The 19,676-nt window shown below is 40.5% G+C and overlaps 1 protein-coding gene across 1 annotated transcript in view; it reads right to left on the bottom strand.

The window, feature by feature from the left end:
• Nucleotides 1–19,676, bottom strand: part of MYO3B (myosin IIIB) — a 415,159-nt gene that overhangs the window by 133,053 nt on the left and 262,430 nt on the right. Inside the window, exons 28-30 of the mRNA XM_047770247.1 lie at nt 8,595–8,706; nt 6,905–7,067; nt 5,544–5,615 (exon numbers count right to left, since the gene is read on the bottom strand). Coding sequence (XP_047626203.1) covers nt 5,544–5,615; nt 6,905–7,067; nt 8,595–8,706 — 347 coding nt within the window. The remainder of the gene's footprint in view (nt 1–5,543; nt 5,616–6,904; nt 7,068–8,594; nt 8,707–19,676) is intronic.

The raw sequence follows: 19,676 nt of genomic DNA, 5'->3' as shown, positions 1-19,676 counted from the left end.
CTCTCATACTGAGTGAAATAAGTCAGAAAAAGAAGGACAAATACCATATGATATCACTTATATCTGGAATCTAATATAAGGCACAAATGAACCTTTCCACAGAAAAGAAAATTATGGACTTGGAGAATAGACTTGTGGTTGCCAGGGGGAGGGGGAGGGAGTGGGGTAGACTGGGCGCTTGGGGTTAATAGATACAAACTAGTGCCTTTGGAATGGATTAGCAATGAGATCCTGTTGTGTAGCACTGGGAACTATGTCTAGCATGATAATGTGTGAAAATAGAATGTGTACATGTATGTGTAACTGGGTCACCATGCTGTACAGTAGAAAAAAAATTGCATTGGGGAAATAACTATTTAAAAATAATAATAACAAAATAAAAAATAAAATAGATGTCTCAAAAAAAAAAATTCAGGCAGTTTTAAACACTAAAACTTGGTTCCATCATGATATAGGGCCAGGCATCTAAAAGAAGTTAACGTGGAGGAAGGGTAGAGCCTGGCATGGATTCCATGCTTGCTTTGCTCTCTGGAAGCTGCATTTAAAGCAACTGCCGGAGTTCCCGTCGTGGCTCAGTGGTTAATGAATCCAACTAGGAACCAAGAGGTTGTGGCCTTGCTCAGTGGGTTAAGGATCCGGCATTGCCGTGAGCTGTGGTGTAGGTTGCAGACACGGCTCAGATCTAGCGTTGTTGTGGCTCCAGTGTAGGCCGGCGGCTGTAGCTCTGATTAGACCCCTAGCCTGGGAACCATATGCTGTGGGTGTGGCCCTAGAAAAGACAAAAAGACCAAAAAAAAAAAATTAAAAAAAGCAACTTCCAATGGCTGATGTCCCATGATGTGCCCAGGGGTACCAGCTGCAGCCAGTTTAAAATGCTTGTTCACAGGTTCAAGGAAGAGGCCCCTTCAGCCTTAGCAAGGTTGAGGCTGCTGCTCCAAGAGCACTCTCCCCAAAGGGCATCAGCAAGAGAAACAGCCACAGTTCTTAGTGCTGCTATCTCCTGGAGGGTGAAGGAGGGGCATAAGTAGGAAGCTGATCGGGGGACAAAGAGAAAGAGAAAACCACAGTTTCCACAGCACTGAAGCAATTAGATAGAAAAAGTGCTACACACCAATGGGCTCTTCCTGCTCCTGGGGGGCTGGGGAAAGGAGGGGAACGGGGGCTGGAAGAGCCAGCTCCTCCTGGGAGACTCTCTTTGAAGTTCCGTTCCAAGCCCCTAGGGCTCCACTGTCACCTTCTCGAGGCTTTTCCCTTATGAGATGAGGAGGCCAGCACTTTGCTCTCGCTTGAAAACAGATCTTGAATTAGAGGGGCAATTTAAAGCCTGTGCTCTCAAAGACTTAAAGAATGAGACACCACAGCCCGTTTTCTAAAAAAAATTCCCGGCGTGTTGTTTGTTTTGATAGTATTTACTGAGCAATGTATGTGGGTTTAGTTGATGAAATCTAGTTATATCCACTCTCTTAAAATTCATTAAAATCCCATTAGTGATGAGATGATATACAAGGGTTTTGCTTTGTTTTGTTTTGTCTTTTTAGGGCCACACCTAAGGCACATGGAGGTTCTTAGGCTAGGGCTTGAATTGGAACTGTAGGAGAGGGATCTGAGCCGCATCTGTGACCTGCACCACAGCTCACGGCAACACCAGATCCTTAACCCACTGAGCATGACCAGAGATCAAATCTGCGTCCTCATGAATGCTTGTCAGATTCATTTCTGCTGAGCCATGACAGGGACTCCTGACATACAAGTATTAGTTTTTCCTTAGGATACCCCATTTATCCGAGCACTTGTTATGCACACAATTTTATTTTTCTGATTACAAAAGTACATATTTTTAATTATTTGGTGTTTAAAGCAATGTGTTTTCCTATGGCAAGAGCCTATTATCAACATTAATCAATAATAAAAACACAACGAAACATGCCACTTCTAAATAAGTGGAGGAGTTCCTATTGTAGCTCAGTGGGTTAGGAACCCAACATAGTGTCCATGAGGATGCAGGCTGGATTCCTGGTTACGCTCAGTGCGTTCAGGATCTGGTGTTGCCAACAGCCATGGCATAGGGGGGCAGCTGCAGCTTGGTTCGACCCCCAGTCTGCCATCTTCCATATGCTTTGGGTGTGCCTGTAAAAGGGAAATGTTTTTAAAAAGTCAAAATAAAAATAAAAAATAAGTAAGTGGAGATAAAGCCATCCTACTCTCACTGTGACCTACACTAACCTCATGGTACCACAGTGCTGTACCAGCATTTCATTTCAAGTCAAAGGTTTACATTAACATGAACGGAAAAAGATCCGATTTTGTAACAAAAAAATGTTAAAAGTGAAAAAAGAATACCACTTCTCATCAAGGTGAGATTCTAAGTTATTTTCCCTTCTCCCCAAAAAAGAAACTGATAAATGACACTTTTGCTCAGACCCTCAGCTGCCTCTCTCCCAGTGACCTCACGTCTCACAAAGGCCCTTTATCACAAGCACCGTGCTCTGCACACAGGAAATGTGTGTGTGTGTGCGGGTTTTCCCATTTAGTTTTCTCTTCCAGCCTTGCTCGCAGGCTGGTGAACTGTTTGGGCCCCACAGAGATCTGGAGACCACCAGCTCATGTATTTGAAAGGCATCTGTTTATTTTGAAAATGCAAATGTGGCCCACCTCAAAGACTGACGGGCAAGAAAAGACCCACAGAGCAAAGGGAGAGGTTTCCAATCTGGAGCCCCGTCCCTCCCTCTATCACACCGAGATCGCTCACTGTCAGAACCACTTAAACAAGCTCCTGGAATCTGAGCGAAGGGCTCACAATTCAAATGAGCGGCCCATCTCTCCCAAGACCAGCCAGGTGGATGGTTTCTCACCTAGTTTAGAGTAACCATGGGCTTATTTCCAAAAGGACCCTGGGCCTTTGTGATGGTGGCTCCTAGGGCCGAGGACTGCCTGGAGGAGGGCCCCATAACAGGGACACTGGCCACCTAACAGTGGCAGCCCAGTCCTGGGGAAGAATTCCTGGAGAAAGCCCGGGAAGGTTAATACCCCTACTTTGATCTCTGTCAGGGCATACCAGCAAGAATTAATTTACATTTCAGATGAAAAAGGTTGACAGCATGAAAAGGCATCTTGTTTCTGGTATGTGAATGTGCCCTAATAGATGGGGAATTCTGAAAGGAAGTTCTGAGGAAGCTAAAGGGATAAGCCTGCGCGGGCTGCTTTTATTGGGAAGGAGATGAAAGGAAAACAAATTTCAATATGCGCTGCTCTGTAGCAACATGTAGGCCAAATGCTTCCTAAATTTCAAGGGCTGCTCTTTTAAAACTGTGTAACGTAGCTTAGCAATACTTTTTTTTTTTTTTCCCTCAAAACTATAGGCCAGAACTTAAGCTACAAACACGTTGCACAGAACCTAAATGTCAAATGAAATGATTTGTTGAAAAAATAATAAATTAGAAAACAACCTTAGCAAACAACCATTAACGATCTCACCACCTTCTGCCAGTTTCAAAAGTAAGGCAAGCCCTACGTGTGGGCTTGTTCTACTTGAGATATTCTAGTGGTACGAAGAGAGGAGCCTGTGATGAGAGGATTAGGCTTGGGGAACAGCACTCCCCAAAACAGAGATGTTGGAGTGAGTTGCTTTGCTTTTAAGATAAACACATTGTCTCCAAATCTAACAAGAAGAAAAACATTCTCAAGTAAAAGTAAACTGCCCTTAAAATTGCAAATGTTTTCTTGAGTAAGTTTACTAATACAAAGCCAGCACCTCGATTTTTGTCCGCGGTGTTGGCTGAAGGGCGAAGGGACTCCACCTGCTTCTGCTCTGGCTGCCTCACTCTCCTGCCAAGAGGACGAGGTGGTCTGAGTACCACCCGCCCAAGCCCCTGCAGACTCATGAAGTTCCTGGTGCTACTTGATAATCGGGAATACTGGCTGCCAGGCTACGAAGGGGGTGTTTGCAAAGCTAAAAAATGGGGGGAGAGGAAGCTCCTTAAAGAAATGTGTTCCCTCTGGCCCCATGAAACAAAAGTATCCTTCCTTGGTTCCTACCCCACTGATGCTGCACTGAAAAGACGCAGTTCTGATTGTCCTGATATGATAAAGCCACCCACCTGGTCTGTTTTTATGCTGTGTTCACTTATCAGTATCAGAGTGCAAACACGGAGCCCTCTAAAGAGGATTTTCAGAGAGAAAATTTAATTTATGATCCTATATACTTTATGATTAGTGGATCAGCAATATATTTGGACATGCGTGTTGGGCTTTGGGCTGAACTACAAGATTAGTTCAGTATACTCTCTTATCAGGGGACTGAGAGTGTGTGTGTGTGTGTGTGTGTGTGTGTGTGTGTGTGTGTGTGTGTGTGTGTGTGTTAGGCAGTGGCCAAGGAGAGAACAAATGTACTTTGAGTTGTCTTTCTTAAGCTACAACTAGAATTGTATCCCTTTTCCTGATGCTTTGAAGTTGCAGAGTTTAGAACCCCTAGGGGATGGTGTTAAAAATCATTCATTTGGGTTTTAGTGACACCCTTTCCTCCTAAATGTTTTGGTTTAGAATGAAGACATCAGGCCTCTGCAAGGCCTGAGAGTTCTGAAGGGTGTCCCTGGAGCCAGGTTCTGGGCAGGGACCTCCTTGAAAAGGTTGCAGCTGTTTTATCGAAAAGTTTGCCTCGAGTGCGGCAGTATCTGAAACCCTATCCCTCTCCCTGCTGCTGTGTCCACTGAACTGGCCGCTTCTCTCTCATTCTGTCTCCAATTTCTTGTGCTCTCTGAGCTTCTGGTGTGCTCTGGGGCCCGTTTCTTCCCGAGCCTCAATGAGACACATGCAGATGACAGAAGGAGCAGGGCCTGGCAGCCACTATGGATATTGCCATTTGCAGGAGAGCAGAGTGACCTGGCAGCCAGGAACCAGGGCTCACAGAGCTCAGGCAGCCACAAGCTGAGCCACAGTGTGCTCACCACACAGGGCCCAAAGGATCACCTTAGCCCCATACAGGCCTGGGGGTGAGAAGCTCAGTTTGCCAGGAAAGTCCCTGAGCTAGTCCTGTCTCTCTGATACCAAGAGACAGGTTGAGCATATAATCAGAGAATTCCAAGACCAGAAGATACCGTTCAGATTTTTTTAGCCTGTGTGTTTTGTTCACAGACCAGGGACCTGTGACTCCAAAAGGGAAAGGGATTTGTTCAGTTGGCAGGAAGCGAAGTTGACTCTATCCCAACTGTCTGTGAATGAACGCTGGCTTGGCCACTGATGACCTGTGTGATCACAGACAAGTTCCTTTACTTCCCTGTGCCCCATTTCCCCATCAATATAATTGGGAGTATAAGGGCATGGAGTCAGAGCATCCTTAGCCAAGCATGGCGTGTGGCCTGAAAACTGGCATCATTATCACAAGGGGTGCCTCAGAACAAGCACTAGAACCCCCACAAGCACTCCTGACTCCCACTCCAGTGCTCCTGAATTATTAACCTTTCAGCTTTCCGACACTCATCTGAACTTAATCACAGAATATTTCCAAGTGGACGCTATGAAAATGATGTTTTAATTACCTGCACAAATATGAACAGCAGACTCATTCCTTCTGTTGCTTATTTTCTTAAATTTCCTCCGAGCATCATATCCTCTCCAGGCTAAAAATATAAAACCATGTGCGAGGAATGACATTAATTTAAGGATGTGCCAGAGAATTGATATAAGCTGTTCTCTCTCCAATCTATTACCCCTGCCCTTCCCCCTCCTGCTTTCTCTGTGAACAATACGTGAGCGATGGCGGGGAAGAGGGGCCTCTCTGTACTCTCAGCTTGGCCTCCAAGATGCTTCTGAGCAGGAGTTATTTTTGTTCAAACAGTGAGTTTCCAGAACCCTCTGGATCCTACTTAGGAAGCACTTGGGACCCCATCCAGGTGAGGCAGGTCCCCGTCAGCTCTGTCTTCAGGATGTAGGGCTGGGAGAGGACTGGAACAGCCCGGCCTGTTCCATATTTTTTTTTCCTTTTTTTTTTTTATTGGGAGGAAGGTATAAAACATGAAAGTTGAAGGAGAGAAAAATACATAATAGTGATCAGTAGCATCACAGCTGAATTTGGTGAGGGGAACTATGTGCAGAACTGTGCTCAGCGAGAGGAATGTGTGTGATGGAAATAGGCAGGGGAAATGGATGAAGGGGGGGGGGACCTCGAGGTCAGGCGGCCGGGTACCGAATCCTTCAGACAGAGAACAGGGGCGCTGAGCCCACCAGGGGCGTGGCCATCTTTCCTTTTCGCTCCTGCCACAAGCATCCCAGCTCTCTGGGTCGCTGAGTGAGGTCATGAAGCCTAGACTGGACACTGTGATTCCAGGTCATGGGCACACAAAGAAAAGCATCTGCTGTGTTCACCTGGGGCTTTCACAACCGCTTGCCATAGCACAGGGGCTCAGATGCTGTTTGTAACACAAATGACACACAAGTACTTAAGGAGGCACTGGCTAAGCTGTGGGCATAGGACAGAGCCTAGTGCCTTGTTCCCTTGGCTTACAGGCTCCGTCTGGGCTAAAAAAGAAGCCTCCTGGATGGGGCAATAGTAATTCTGATGCTGAAAACACGGTAAGTGGGTCACCTGGGAGCTGGGACACAGGTCTGTGTGATTTGGGTTTTACGTCCATCTTCTGCACAGAGCCTCTGTCTCGCCACTCTTCACAGTGGGGAGGGATGGCTCATTTGCTTCCCTGGGGCTCAGGGACCGTGGCGGTCTTGCTCACAGTTCTATCCTCAGCACCCAGCATAAGACCTAGCCTGCAGTGGGTATTCAATAAATACTTGCTAGAACAAGAAGAAAGGAAAGAAGAAGGAAGGCAAAGAGGGAGGAGAGGAAACCATGAGAAAAGAAATAGGTGTGTGGCCTCCAGTACTTAATGAACTGCCAAGATTGAGGACCATTTACCTGACTGGATGGCAACAGCCCCCTTCTCTCTCTTCTCTCTGACTCTTTTGTATCTTCTGGCTCCAAGCCATCCCTTAGCATAGGCCTGCAGCACAACCACTCTGCCTATGACTTCCCGCAGCAGCAAATTTAACTGCTCAACATGGTAATATTTGAGAAAAACCTGAAATGAGACATTAATTTTAGCATTACATACTGGCTCCCAGACAGAAATTCACTCTACTCCCACTTTTTTTTTTTAGGGCTGCACCCACGGCATATGGAAGTTCCCAGGCTAGGGGTCGAATCGGAGCTGTAGCTGCCAGCCTCCACCACAACCACAGCAAAGCTGGATCAGAACCCTGTCTGCAACCTACACCACAGCTTACAGCAACACCGGATCCTTAACCCACTGAGCAGGACCAGGGATTGAACCCATGTCCTCATGGATACTAGTTGGCTTTGTTACCACAACAGGAACTTCCTACTCCAACATATTCTTAACATAAAAATTAAAACCATCATCTAAATACAGTTTACAGTGACCCGTCTTATTCTAACATTACTGACTTCTTGGAAGCAAATACATCCGCTACTAAGGTCAAGCCAATGCCAATGTGCAGCTATTGATACAAACAGACAACGAAGTTAACGGAGTTTTAAGAGATCCCAAATGTTCTCCAGGCTGGCTTCAGCTCTGCTTCGAGTTTCATTTTCTCATCTTCAAAAAAATTTTTTTAAATTAAAGTATAATTGATTTACAACGTTGTGCCAGCTTCTGCTGTACAACAGCAAAGTGATCCAGCCATACCCATATATATATATTCTTATCTTGATCTCTACTCTCTTTCACCACAGCTCTGATGGAGATGCTAACCAACAAAGCTGACCCACAGCTTGCAGAAGTTCTGAGGGAGCAAGATGTGGATGACCCACAGTGATCTAACTTCTGCCGAGCAGCAGCAGTACTGCCATCAACACCCAAGCTAAGGACGGCTTTATAGGGCAATTCAGGATTGACCATCAAAGCTTGGGATCCCACAAGGATGTGATGTTCCCCCAAATGAAAAGCTAGACGTGATAAGACCACTAATTGGAGTATGCAGTAAATAACATGAGTCTAATGAAAAACAGACCAACTATAATAGATACTCATTATTATCATTAATATGATTTGTATATTTGCCTGTGGTGCTGGAATAAGCAGTACTGAAAAAGGGGGACATTTAAAAATGAGCTCATGGACTTCCCATTGAGGCTCAGTGGGTTAAGAATCTAACTAATATCCATGAGGATGTGGTTCAACCCCTTGCCTCGCTAAGTGGGTTAAGGATCTGGCATTGTCCCAAGCTCTGGTGTAGGTAGCAGATAGGGCTTAGATTCTGCGTTGCTGTGGCTGTGGCCTCAGCTGGCAGTTGCAGCTCCAATTCCACCTCTAGCCTGGGAACTCCCATATGCTCCATTGCTCAAAGGTCTCATTCTAGAAATGCTAAATTCATGTAGAACTATATGTAGAATACAAGGCAAACTCTCCTCCCGTGGTCCCTGAGATCCTAGGATTCCTGACGCAAGACCAGCAAAGATCACTGTTAGATTGGGGTCTTTTCTGCTAAGCTACACAACTTATGGAGCTGTTCAAATCACTGATAAGAAACAAAGGTACACAGCAGAGCATCACGGGTGACAAGCGAAACAACAAAGAAAGAACTACCTTTGTTTTTCCCAGCAGCCAGTGATCTAATCTGGACTTTTCCAAGATAGCAATGCAGCTCTCTTTGCTAGCAAGAGGTGTTTGATGTGCCCTGAATGCCAAGTAATAATACCTACAAAATAAAAGAGTAAAATAAAGCATTTTTAGTCACCATTGACTCACTAAAGTATAATTGCTCTGGGCCTATTTACATGTCTTGTTTTTTAATAACAAATATTCCCTTGGACTTTTTTTTAAAGCTTTTATTTTTTATTTATTTATTTTTGTTTTTTAGGGCTGCACCCGCAGCATATGGAAGTTTCCAGGCCAGGGGTCCAATCAGAGCTACAGCTGTCAGCCTGCACCAGAGCTCATGACAATGCTCTGAGTGAGGCTGCGGATCGAACCTACATCCTCATGGATACTAGTTAGATTTGTTTCTGCTGCGCCACAGCAGGAACTCCAAATAGGAAATATTTCTCAAACATTAATAATAGTGTACTAGGGACTGGAAGATAAACAATTCATGCTTACTGGCTTTTACCTACTTTTCATATTTTCTGCAACATATATTTTCCTTTTAATATTGCTTGTAATTCATATTCAAGGCATACTTGGCTTCTTTTGCATGCACAGAGTATTTAATGCTTTCTGAAACTGAAATTTAGATAGCTCTCCTAGTGAAAGTCAGCATTTTAAATGTTAGTACTATTATAAAAATAATTTGTCATCTCATCTCTTGACTCTGCTTTGAAAATTCCATCTGAAGCAATGTGTAGATACCAAAAATGATCAGAGCCTAACACTATTGATTTTGTCTGCTAAGCTATATGCTTGTCTCAAGGTAAACAGTTGGTATGGTTTCTTGAGATAATCAGGAAAACCACATTTGCTTTCCTAAATTACTCATTTTAATGAATTTCCATACTTTCAGATGAAAGAGTTTCTGGGTAGACTCAAAGGATACCACCAAAAGGATTTTTCTCTCCTTTTCTTTCTTATTATGTGTATGTGTATGTATATATATATATACACACACACACGCACACACGTGTGTATATATACATATATTTATATACATGTGTATGTGTGTACATATATATATCTATATATGTATGCCTATTATATAATGTTGAATATATTATTCTTTTAGAAAACCTTAGCTTAGTTTTTCTTTTAAAAACTTTCAAGGATCTTCCTTTGCTCTTTGCTGCCACCTACAATTAAATTCAACCCCTCGCAAATATAAAAATAAACTGTATTTCCTTGTCAGAGGATTTTCCTGCCATTCCTCAGACAAGGTTGATCTGCTGTTTTGGAACTGCTTTAAAGTGTAGAGTTTTTTTCACTTTTTAAGAAAATCAACAAAATATAAAATATGTCCCTTCCTCCTGCCAAATATTTCCATGTCTTTCTGTTTATGGAAAAATAAACATACCCGCTTAGCACTTGAGTTATTTAACTTTATCTCTGTGCTACAAGATTGTTTTATGAGTTAGGACTGAAGGCTGAATTTGCTGCAAGGATTTACATTCAGAGATCCTAGGAATGTTTTCAAGGCTGTGCATCTCTGTTCTCACCTCAGAGGAGGAGGAGGAGCAGGGCTCTCTCAGACCCCTGAACGGTGGCCAGGACCATGCCAGGTCATTTGGCTAAGACCCGGAACCTGTTCACAGCAGATGCCTTCTGGAACTAAGTGGGAGAAAGGGCAGCCAGGAGCCAGGAATCAGGCTTAGGTGTGGGCAGGTCATGGCATCAGCACAGATTCCTCAGCCCTAGTTTCTTTAGAACTATAGTTTCCATCATGGCTTCTTGAACTTGGCTTTGACCAAAACAAAAAGATGTGTTCCTAGGGTGCAGGGGTATGGTGGGAATAGATGGCAAATCTATATGGGGTGAATGCTGTGGGAAAATTGAAGTACAGATAGCTTAGGATGTGAAAGTCAGTGGGAAAACCAGGATGTGCTACTCTCTTTCCTTTAGTCCTGGCCATTTACAATATGACTCTCTTGGCTTTAATCAGCCAGGCTTGCTCAGGATGAGTGCCCCAGACTATTGATGATGAGTTTAAAGGGAATCTAATGACCAGTACTGTACAGGATATAAGAGGAATGCAAGGTATGTTCTAGCTCTCCAATCATGGACTTATGCTTGTTTGGGGGGCATCTATGAGTGGTTCTTAGCAATTCCTAATTTCCAAATAGACAGACTGTATCTTGAACTAACACAAACATTAGAAACTAACTTTGATTATTATGGATCCTTCAACCCAAGTCTCTGAATTTATTATGATGATAACATTCATATCTGGCTCAAGTTCAGAAAGAGATGGCTAATAGTACTGCAAAGATGTGAAGGTTTCAAAAAATACTAAGAAAACATATAAATGATATGTCTACAGTTACCAGGTCAAAGAAATACGTTTCCTCCACAGAGTAATTTTGGATTCTTGCAGGTACCAATGTTTAAAAAAAAAAAAATTGCCTGAGCTTCTGTGTGCTGCAATATAAGAACAAATTGAAAGGAACCAAGATAAGAGGTCTTCCAGCTAAGAGACATTTCTGGGGGAAGATCCATTCTACCGCCTTCTTGAAACAGTTGATGAGTTAAATAAGCAAGAGATATGTAACAGCAAAATAATACATGGAAATTTAGGTTGTTTCCATGTCTTGGTTATTGTAAATAGTGCTGCAATGAACATAGGGGTGCATGTATCTTTTTGAATTAAAGTTGTGTTCAAATATGTGCCCAGGAGTGGGATTGGTGGATCATATGGTAGTTATATTTAGTTTTATAAGGAGCCTTCATACTGTTTTCCATAATGGTTATACCAATTTACATTCCCAATAACAGTGGAATCTAAAATATGGCACTAAGGAATCTATCTACCAAACAGAAACAGACTGGTGGTTGCAAAGGGGATGGGGGAAGAAGTGGAACGGATGGAGAGTTTGGGGTTGGTAGATGCAAACTATTACGTTTAGAATGGATAAGCAATGAAGTCCTACTGTATAGCACAGGGAACTATAGCTATTCTTTTGGGATAGATCATTATGGAGGATAATATGTGAAAAAGAATATGTATATGTATACACACACATATATATTCACTATGCTGTACAGCAGAAACAGACTCAGCACTATAAATCAACTACACCCTAATAAAAAATAAATGTAATAAAAAAATATATTTAAAGATTTGTCTTTAGGGTCTGAGAGCATTGTAAAGACCACTTCTGCCCTGAGCTGTTTTCTTGTGCATAGAATTCAACTCTCAGATTGGAGTCTGAACCCTGAGTTAAGAGTGAGAAGGTCTCTATCTCTATCCATAGGTAAGTCACTTACCTCTCTGTACCTGAATTCCCATAGCTGGAGATGGGAACTAGGTAAGTGGCTCTCAACTCTTTTTTAGTGGGAGGGCATGGTAGGGGCAAGACTGTGAAAATATGGTAAAAATGATATATATTCTTTCTTAGGAATATGCTCTTAACACAACACATAGCATATAATGCCAAGGGGTCCACATAGCTCTGTTTGGCCCTCAAAGGAACTAAAAGCTCTTCTTGCCTTAGAACTCTGTAGAAAGTGATACATTTCTCAAGGTCTCATCTTATTAAAACATATAAGCTACTAAAATAGTAAATACCCAGTTGAAAATATCTCTATTCAAAAATGTTATTTCATTTTCTGCCTAAAATGTTTTCTTGTATGGGATGCAAACTTTTCAGGGAAGAGTTTTTAAACATAATGGGCAAAGCAGTTTATAAATTACAGGTAAAAGCAACAGGCGACTAGAGATACATCCTTCTGTATTTAAATACTAGAATCATAAACTAGAATGAGCTGTAATATCCTAGGATATATTAGTTTTCTATTGCTACATAACAAATTACTCCAAAATTTAATGGCTTTAAAAAAGTAGTTATTTATCAGGAGTTCCTATCATGGCTCAGTGGCAAGGAACCTCACTAGTATCCATGAGGATGTGGATTTGATCCCTGGCCTCACTCAGTGGGTTGAGGATCCAGCATTGCTGTGAGCTGTGGTGTAGGCCAGCAGCTGTCACTCTGATTTGACCCCTAGCCTGGGAACTTCCATATGCTGCAGGTATGGCCCTAAAAAAGATATTTATCATCTCATAGGGTCAGGAATTTAGGAGCAGCTTATCTGAATAATTCTGGCTCAGGGTCTTTCATGACACTACAGTCAAGCTGTCAGCCAAGGCTGTAGTCATCTAAAGGCTTGACTAAAGCTAGAGGATCTAATTTCAAGATGGTGCATTCACAAGAAATGGTAGAAAGCCCTCATTCTTATAACTATTGTCAGGATAACTCTCAGTTCCTTGACACATGGCCCTCTCCAGAAGACTGTTGGAGTATCTTCATAATATTTTCTTCTACTCATTAGAAGCAAGTAACTAAGTCCACTAAGACCACATTTAATGAGAATTTAAGTTCTACCTCTTAAAGGGAGGAATATCAAGTAAATCATGGACATATCTTTAAGCCACCACAAAGAATCTCTCTAGATCAAGTTTTTGTTTTACTGATGAAGCAAACTGCTCTTAGCGAGATGAAATGACTTGTCCAATGATAAATGGCAAAGATGAATATTACCATTCAAGACTTTTGATTAGTCATTGATTTTTTAAAAATAACTGATATGAAACTAGCTTTTGAAGTTTAGTTTTTGATGTAAGGGAGAGAAACAAAAAAGTGTAAAAGGTACTTATCAAAAAAGATTGATAAATTTGCCTACATAAAAATAACATTTTTCAACATAAAACATTTTAAATTTGGGAAGAGAATAATTGGTTTCTTTTAGTTTCATTGTTTAGATACAATTTTTAAAATTACAATTACTATGCTCTGTACAGAGAATCCCCAACAAAAGCTAGTGTTTGGAATGTAGATGTATTCCCCACCAAATCAATGGTGGTTAATTTCTTAGGCTGGCCTCCAAAGTCTATTTAACCTAGCTAATTTTAAGAATAGTACCGGTGATGCAGAAAGGGACATTTATTTCTCCTTTCTTGTGCTCAGAGTAAAGAAAAGAGACTTTGTTAAACACCCCAAAGTTGTCCAATGAGACCTGGTCCATATCAGCAAGAGGAAGGCTTTTGGGTCTCTTTCATGTTTACTCAGAAGAGTGTGAGGGAATGTATGTCTAAGAAACTGTAATGACAAAATGTTTCCCTTCAGGATGGAGTCAGGAACAAAGCCTATCTGATCCCTGAGGACTTCAAGGCTTCCCCCAAAAGGAAAAGGACCATCAAGAGAGGTCAGAGAGGTAGAAAAGAGAGATGACTATAGAGAAAGAATGAAGCAGGAAGGTGTCCCTGTACCCTCATCACAATAAAGTCTGTGTCTACCGGAAGGAAACTTCATTGCAAAAGAAAAGAAATATTTAGAAACTTTGGAATCTTTGTGTGTTGCTGATTAGCTATCAATAGGGTGCTATTTTCTTTCTTGTAAAGAGCCAGCTTTGAGTTCTTCTAGACACAATGTGGGCAGAACTAAGGGCTTACACTTGACCAATCAGACTTGAGAACCTACCACTATGTGTTGGGAAACAATGCAACCAAGACAGCTAGAGTATGTTGGACAGAAAACTAGAAAAGAGCTATAGAGAAAGAGAACCCTGGAGATCTGCAGAGAGTTCCTGAGATAAATAGCAGATTACTGACTGGCACATGCACGGGAGGAAACTACCCAAGGTGGAGAAAGAACCATTTGAGAAGATCAGAAAAATAGTCCTAATGTTAATATTGGGCTGAGAATAGTACCTGTTTCTATAAGCCAGAATGGTTAACTTTGTAGTCATAGGACAATGGATAGAGTACTCAGAAGGGTCAGTAGTGAGAAAATATTAGTCCTAAACATGGCTCTGATTTTATCTGACAGATCTTAAAAACGAGATCCAAAAGGGTGAAGCTGTTTCTAAGTAATTTAACTCCATCCTAGAACAAAGCACAAAATTATTTAGAGAGATACAAAAATATCCAGCATCCAAAAGATAAAATTGACAATGTCTGGCATCCAGTCAAAGACTGTCAGGCATACAGAAAAATATGGCCCAAAATGAGGAAAAGTCAACTAATTTAAATGGATCCAAAAGTAACATAGATAATAAAATTGAAAGAGAATGGCATTAAAAGAGTTATTTTAACTGTATTCCATATGATCATAAAGTGAAATAGACACAGAAGATATAAAAAGGCCAAAATAGAACTTTAAGATACAAAAACTATGATGTCCAAGATGAAAAATATATAGGATAGAATGAGCATCAGTTGAGATACTGCAGAAGAAAGGATTAGTAAACTTGAAGACATGACAATACAAACTATATGAAATGAAATACAGAGGAAAAAAATAGAATTAAAAACATTAAGAGTGGGATCAAGATGGTGAAGGATCAAGATGTGGTGACCACCTTCTCCCACAAACACATCAAAAAAAAGCCACTACATGTAGAATGATTGGCACAGAACATCTATTGAACACTGGCAAAAGAACTTAAACCTCCCAAAAGGGGAAGAAACCCTTCACATAACTGGGTAGAACAAAAGGAAAAAAGAGAGAGAGAGAGAGAGGGAGAGAGAGGGAGAGAGAGGGAGAGAGAGGGAGAGGGAGGGAGGGAGGGAGGGAGAGAGAGGGAGAGGGAGGGAGGGAGGGAGGGAGAGGGAGGGTGGGGGAGAGAGAGAGAGAGAGAGAGAGAGAGAGAGAGAGAGAGAGAGAAGGAATCAGGATGGGACCAGCACTCCTGAGAGGGAGCTGTGAAAGAGGAAAGGAATCAATATTCTGGGAGGTCACCTAATAGGGAGATCAGCCAGGATGGAGAGGGAACCTCAAAGCCTTAAAGAAAAGCACAGCAGCTGGACTGAGGAGGGCAAAGCCGAGAGAGTTGCACAGAACATCTGCACCACTGCCCAGGACACCACAGTCTAAAACACTTGGGTGGGGGCTGGGCACTGAGACTCAGGCTTTGGAGGTCAGTGCTGGGGAGAGAACTAGAGTTGGCTGTGTGGAGACAGCCTGAGGGGCTATGGACTGGTGTGCCAGGGGCTGGGGAGCAGAGTGCCACAGCTGAGGGAGTATGGGAGGAGGCCTGGGTCCATAGGAAAAGCAAGGTGCCATTGTTGGAGAGCAAGAGGAGGAAAGGCATGACTGTCATAGGAATATCTTTTTCTGCATAACTCAGTTTACAATGAGGTGTGACCTCACACTGGCCAGAATGGCTATCATTAATAAGTCTACAAATAATACTGGAGAGGGTATGGAGAAAAGGGAACCCTCCTACACTGTTGGTGGGAATATAAACTGGCACAAGCACTATGGAAAACAGTATGGAGGTTCCTCAGAAAGCTAAATATAGAACTATCATATGATTCAACAATTCTACTCCTGGGCATATATCTGGACAAAACTTTCATTCAAAAAAGATAAATGCACCCCTATGTTCATTGCAGCACTAGTCACAATAGCCAAGACATGGAAACAATTCAAATGCTCATCAATAGATGAATGGACTAGGAAGATGTGGTACCTATACACAATGGAATACTACTAAGCCATAAAAAAGGAGAAAATAATGTCATTTGCAGCAACATGGATAGAACTAGAGATTCTCATACTAAGTGAAATAAGTCAGAAAGAGAAAGACAAATACCATATGATATCACTTGTATGTTCAATCTAAAATAGGGCACAGATGAAACTATCCACAGAACAGGAACAGACTCAAAGACATGTAGGACAGACTTGCAGTTGCCAAAGGGGAGGGGGAGGGAGTATAATGGACTAGGAGTTTGGGGTTATTAGGCACAAACTATTATATTTAGAATGGATGAACAATGAGGTCCTGCTGTAGAGCACAGGAAACTATATCCAATCAGTTGTGATGGAACATGATAAAAGATAATATGTGAAAAATAATGTATATTTTTGTATAACTGGGTCCCTTTGCTACACAGCAGAAATTGAAAGAACACTGTAAATCAATTATAATAAAAATTTTTTTAATAAAAAATTAAAAGAACATCAGTGAACTGTTGGACAACTTCAATTAGGCTCAACACATGTAAATGGAGACCCCAAAGATGAGGAAAAAGGAGAGACAGCGGAAACATCTGAAGAAAGAATGGCTAAAATTTTTCCATTGGAGAAATTTGAAGAAAACTATAATCTAACACATCTAAGAAGCTCAATAAAGTCCAAGCAAACACACAATAGAACTTGAAGTAGGGAGTGGGAGGGATTGGGAGCTTGGGCTTATCAGACACAACTTAGAATAGATTTACAAGGAGATCCTGCTGAATAGCATTGAGAACTTTGTCTAGATACTCATGTTGCAACAGAAGAAAGGCTGGGGGAAAAATGTAATTGTAATGTATACATGTAAGGATAACCTGACCCCCTTGCTGTACAGTGGGAAAATAAAAAAAAAAAAAGAACTTGAAGTAAACTATATCAAAGGATATTATAAGCAAATTGCTCAAAATCAGTCATAAAGAGAAAAATCATATAAGCAACCAGAGGGGAAAAAAAGTTACACACAGAAGAATACAGATAAATATGGCAGTAGAGTCCTCAAGAGAAAAAAATGCAAATGAAAAGACAACAAAGTAGAATCTTTAAAGTACTGAAAGAAAAAGAATTCTATACTCAGTGTGAAAATATCTCAAAAATAAAGGCAAAATACTTTCTCAGACATACAAAGCTGAAAGAAGTCATCACTAGAGGACTGAATTATAAGAAATGTTAAATGAAGTCCTTCATGAAACAGGAAGATAACATTAGATGGAAATGTGTGTCTACATAAAGGAATGAGGAGTACCAGATGGGAACTCTGTTGGTAAACCAATGTCTTTCTTATTATTTAAGTATCTTCAAAATATACTACACTGCTTAAACAAAAAAATAATAACAAAGTATTATAGAGTTTATTATATGGAGATAAGTGAAATGTATGACAATATAACAGAATCAATGTAAATATAACAACAGAATAAAAGCCAGGAGAAAGGAAATTGAAGTAAATTATTTAAAAATTATTGTACTACTTGCGAAGTGATATAATATCCCTTGAAGATAGACTAGGCTAAGTTAAAGATACGTAGTATAAATCATAAAGCAATTTTTAAATAATAAAAAAGCTACACCTAATAAATCAACAAAGAAGATGAAATGAAATAATATAAAAAAACTGAATAAATTAAAAAAAAAGAAGGGAAAAAAGAACAGTTCCAATTGAGACAAATAAGAACTACGTAACAAAATGATAGATTAAATCCATCCATATGAATAATAATGTTAAGTGTAAATAGTCAAAACATCCTAACTTAAAGGCAGAAATTTTCAGACTAGATAAAAAAGCAAAGGTTGCTTACCCAAAAATGTATAATATAAAAATAAAATAAGTTAAAAGTAGAATATATGCCATGCTAACATTAGTCAAGTTAAAACTGGACTGGCTATATAAATATCAAAGTAGATATCAGAGCAAATATATATTACCAAAGATAAAGAAATTTATTTTATAGTGAGAAAGAGGTCAATTCATAAAAGGAACCAAAAATTCTATTAAATGCATTTTTGCATTTAATAACAAAGCTTGAAAATACATGAACCCAAAAGTGTTAATACTGCAAATAAACAAATACACAACTATAGTAGAAAATTCAATATTCTCTTCCAATAATTGGTAGAACAAGTCAGCCAAAAAAAGATCACCAAGGATATAGAAAGTTTAAACAGCCAACTCAATCTAATGGACATTTATAGACCATTCCAGCCAACAATAATAGAATCCATATTCTTTTCAATTACATATGAAGCATTTACCACAATAGACCATATTCTGGGCCATAAAACATGACAATAAATTAAAAATATTCAAGTCACACAAGGTATGTTCTCTGACCAAAGTGGAATTACAATAGAAATTAACAAGATACCTGGAAAATTCCCAAGTATTTATGAATAGACTTCTAAATAACCTATAAATAGAGAAGAAATCAAAAGAGAAATTTGACTGAATGAAAATGAAAACACAACATTTCAAAATTTGTGGCATACTGCTAAAGCAGTACTTAGAAACATATACCATTAAACATCTGTAATAGGAAAAAAAGAATGGTCTCAAATGCATGACCTCAACCTCCATCATAAATGAGAAAAAAAGAAAATTAAACCCAAAGTAAGCAAAAGAAAGGAAATAATGAAGGTCATAGTAAAAAAAAAAAAAAATCATTGAAAAAGAAAGAGACAATGAAAGAAATTAGAAGCTGGTTCTCTGAGAAGGTTAACACAACAGGTAACCTTTTAGCCATACAGATCAGAAAAAGTAAAACAAAACAAAAACTATGGTATAAGATTAGGGATAGTCTATAGAATAAGGGACTATCATGAACAACTTTATGCCATGTTAACAAGCTAAAAGAAAAAGATATGATCTTAATAAAAGAGGGAAAGGGAGTTCCCGTCGTGGTGCAGTGGTTAACGAATCCGACTAGGAACCATGAGGTTGCGGGTTCGGTCCCTGCCCTTGCTCAGTGGGTTAACGATCCGGCGTTGCCGTGAGCTGTGGTGGAGGTTGCAGACGCGGCTCGGATCCCGCGTTGCTGTGGCTCTGGTGTAGGCCGGTGGCTACAGCTCCGATTCAACCCCTAGCCTGGGAATCTCCATATGCCACGGGAGCGGCCCAAGAAATAGCAACAACAACAACAACAGACAAAAAGACAAAAAAGACAAAAGACAAAAAAAAAGAGGGAAAGGATTTGACAAAATTAAATACCCAAACCTATTTTTTTTAAATTAAAACTTTTCAGTAGGCTCATACAACAAGGGAACTTTCTCAACCTGAAAAAATAGAGTATCTCTGAAAAACCTATAGCTAATATCATATCTAATGTTAGAAGACTGAATGCTATTCCCCTGAGATTGAGAACAAGTCAAGGATTCCATAATCACCACTTCTAATCAACATTACAGAGGTTCTAGCCAGTGCAATTAGAGAAAAGAAAAAAATAAAAGGTATCTATAAAAGAATGGAATAGGTAGAAATGTCTTAATTTGAGGATGACACAATTGTCTATGTAGA

The sequence above is a fragment of the Phacochoerus africanus genome, chromosome 3, assembly GCF_016906955.1.
Source record: "Phacochoerus africanus isolate WHEZ1 chromosome 3, ROS_Pafr_v1, whole genome shotgun sequence".
Lineage (NCBI taxonomy): Eukaryota > Metazoa > Chordata > Mammalia > Artiodactyla > Suidae > Phacochoerus > Phacochoerus africanus.
The sequence above is the reverse complement of the archived record's forward strand: the minus strand, read 5'-3'. Positions and strand labels throughout refer to the sequence as shown.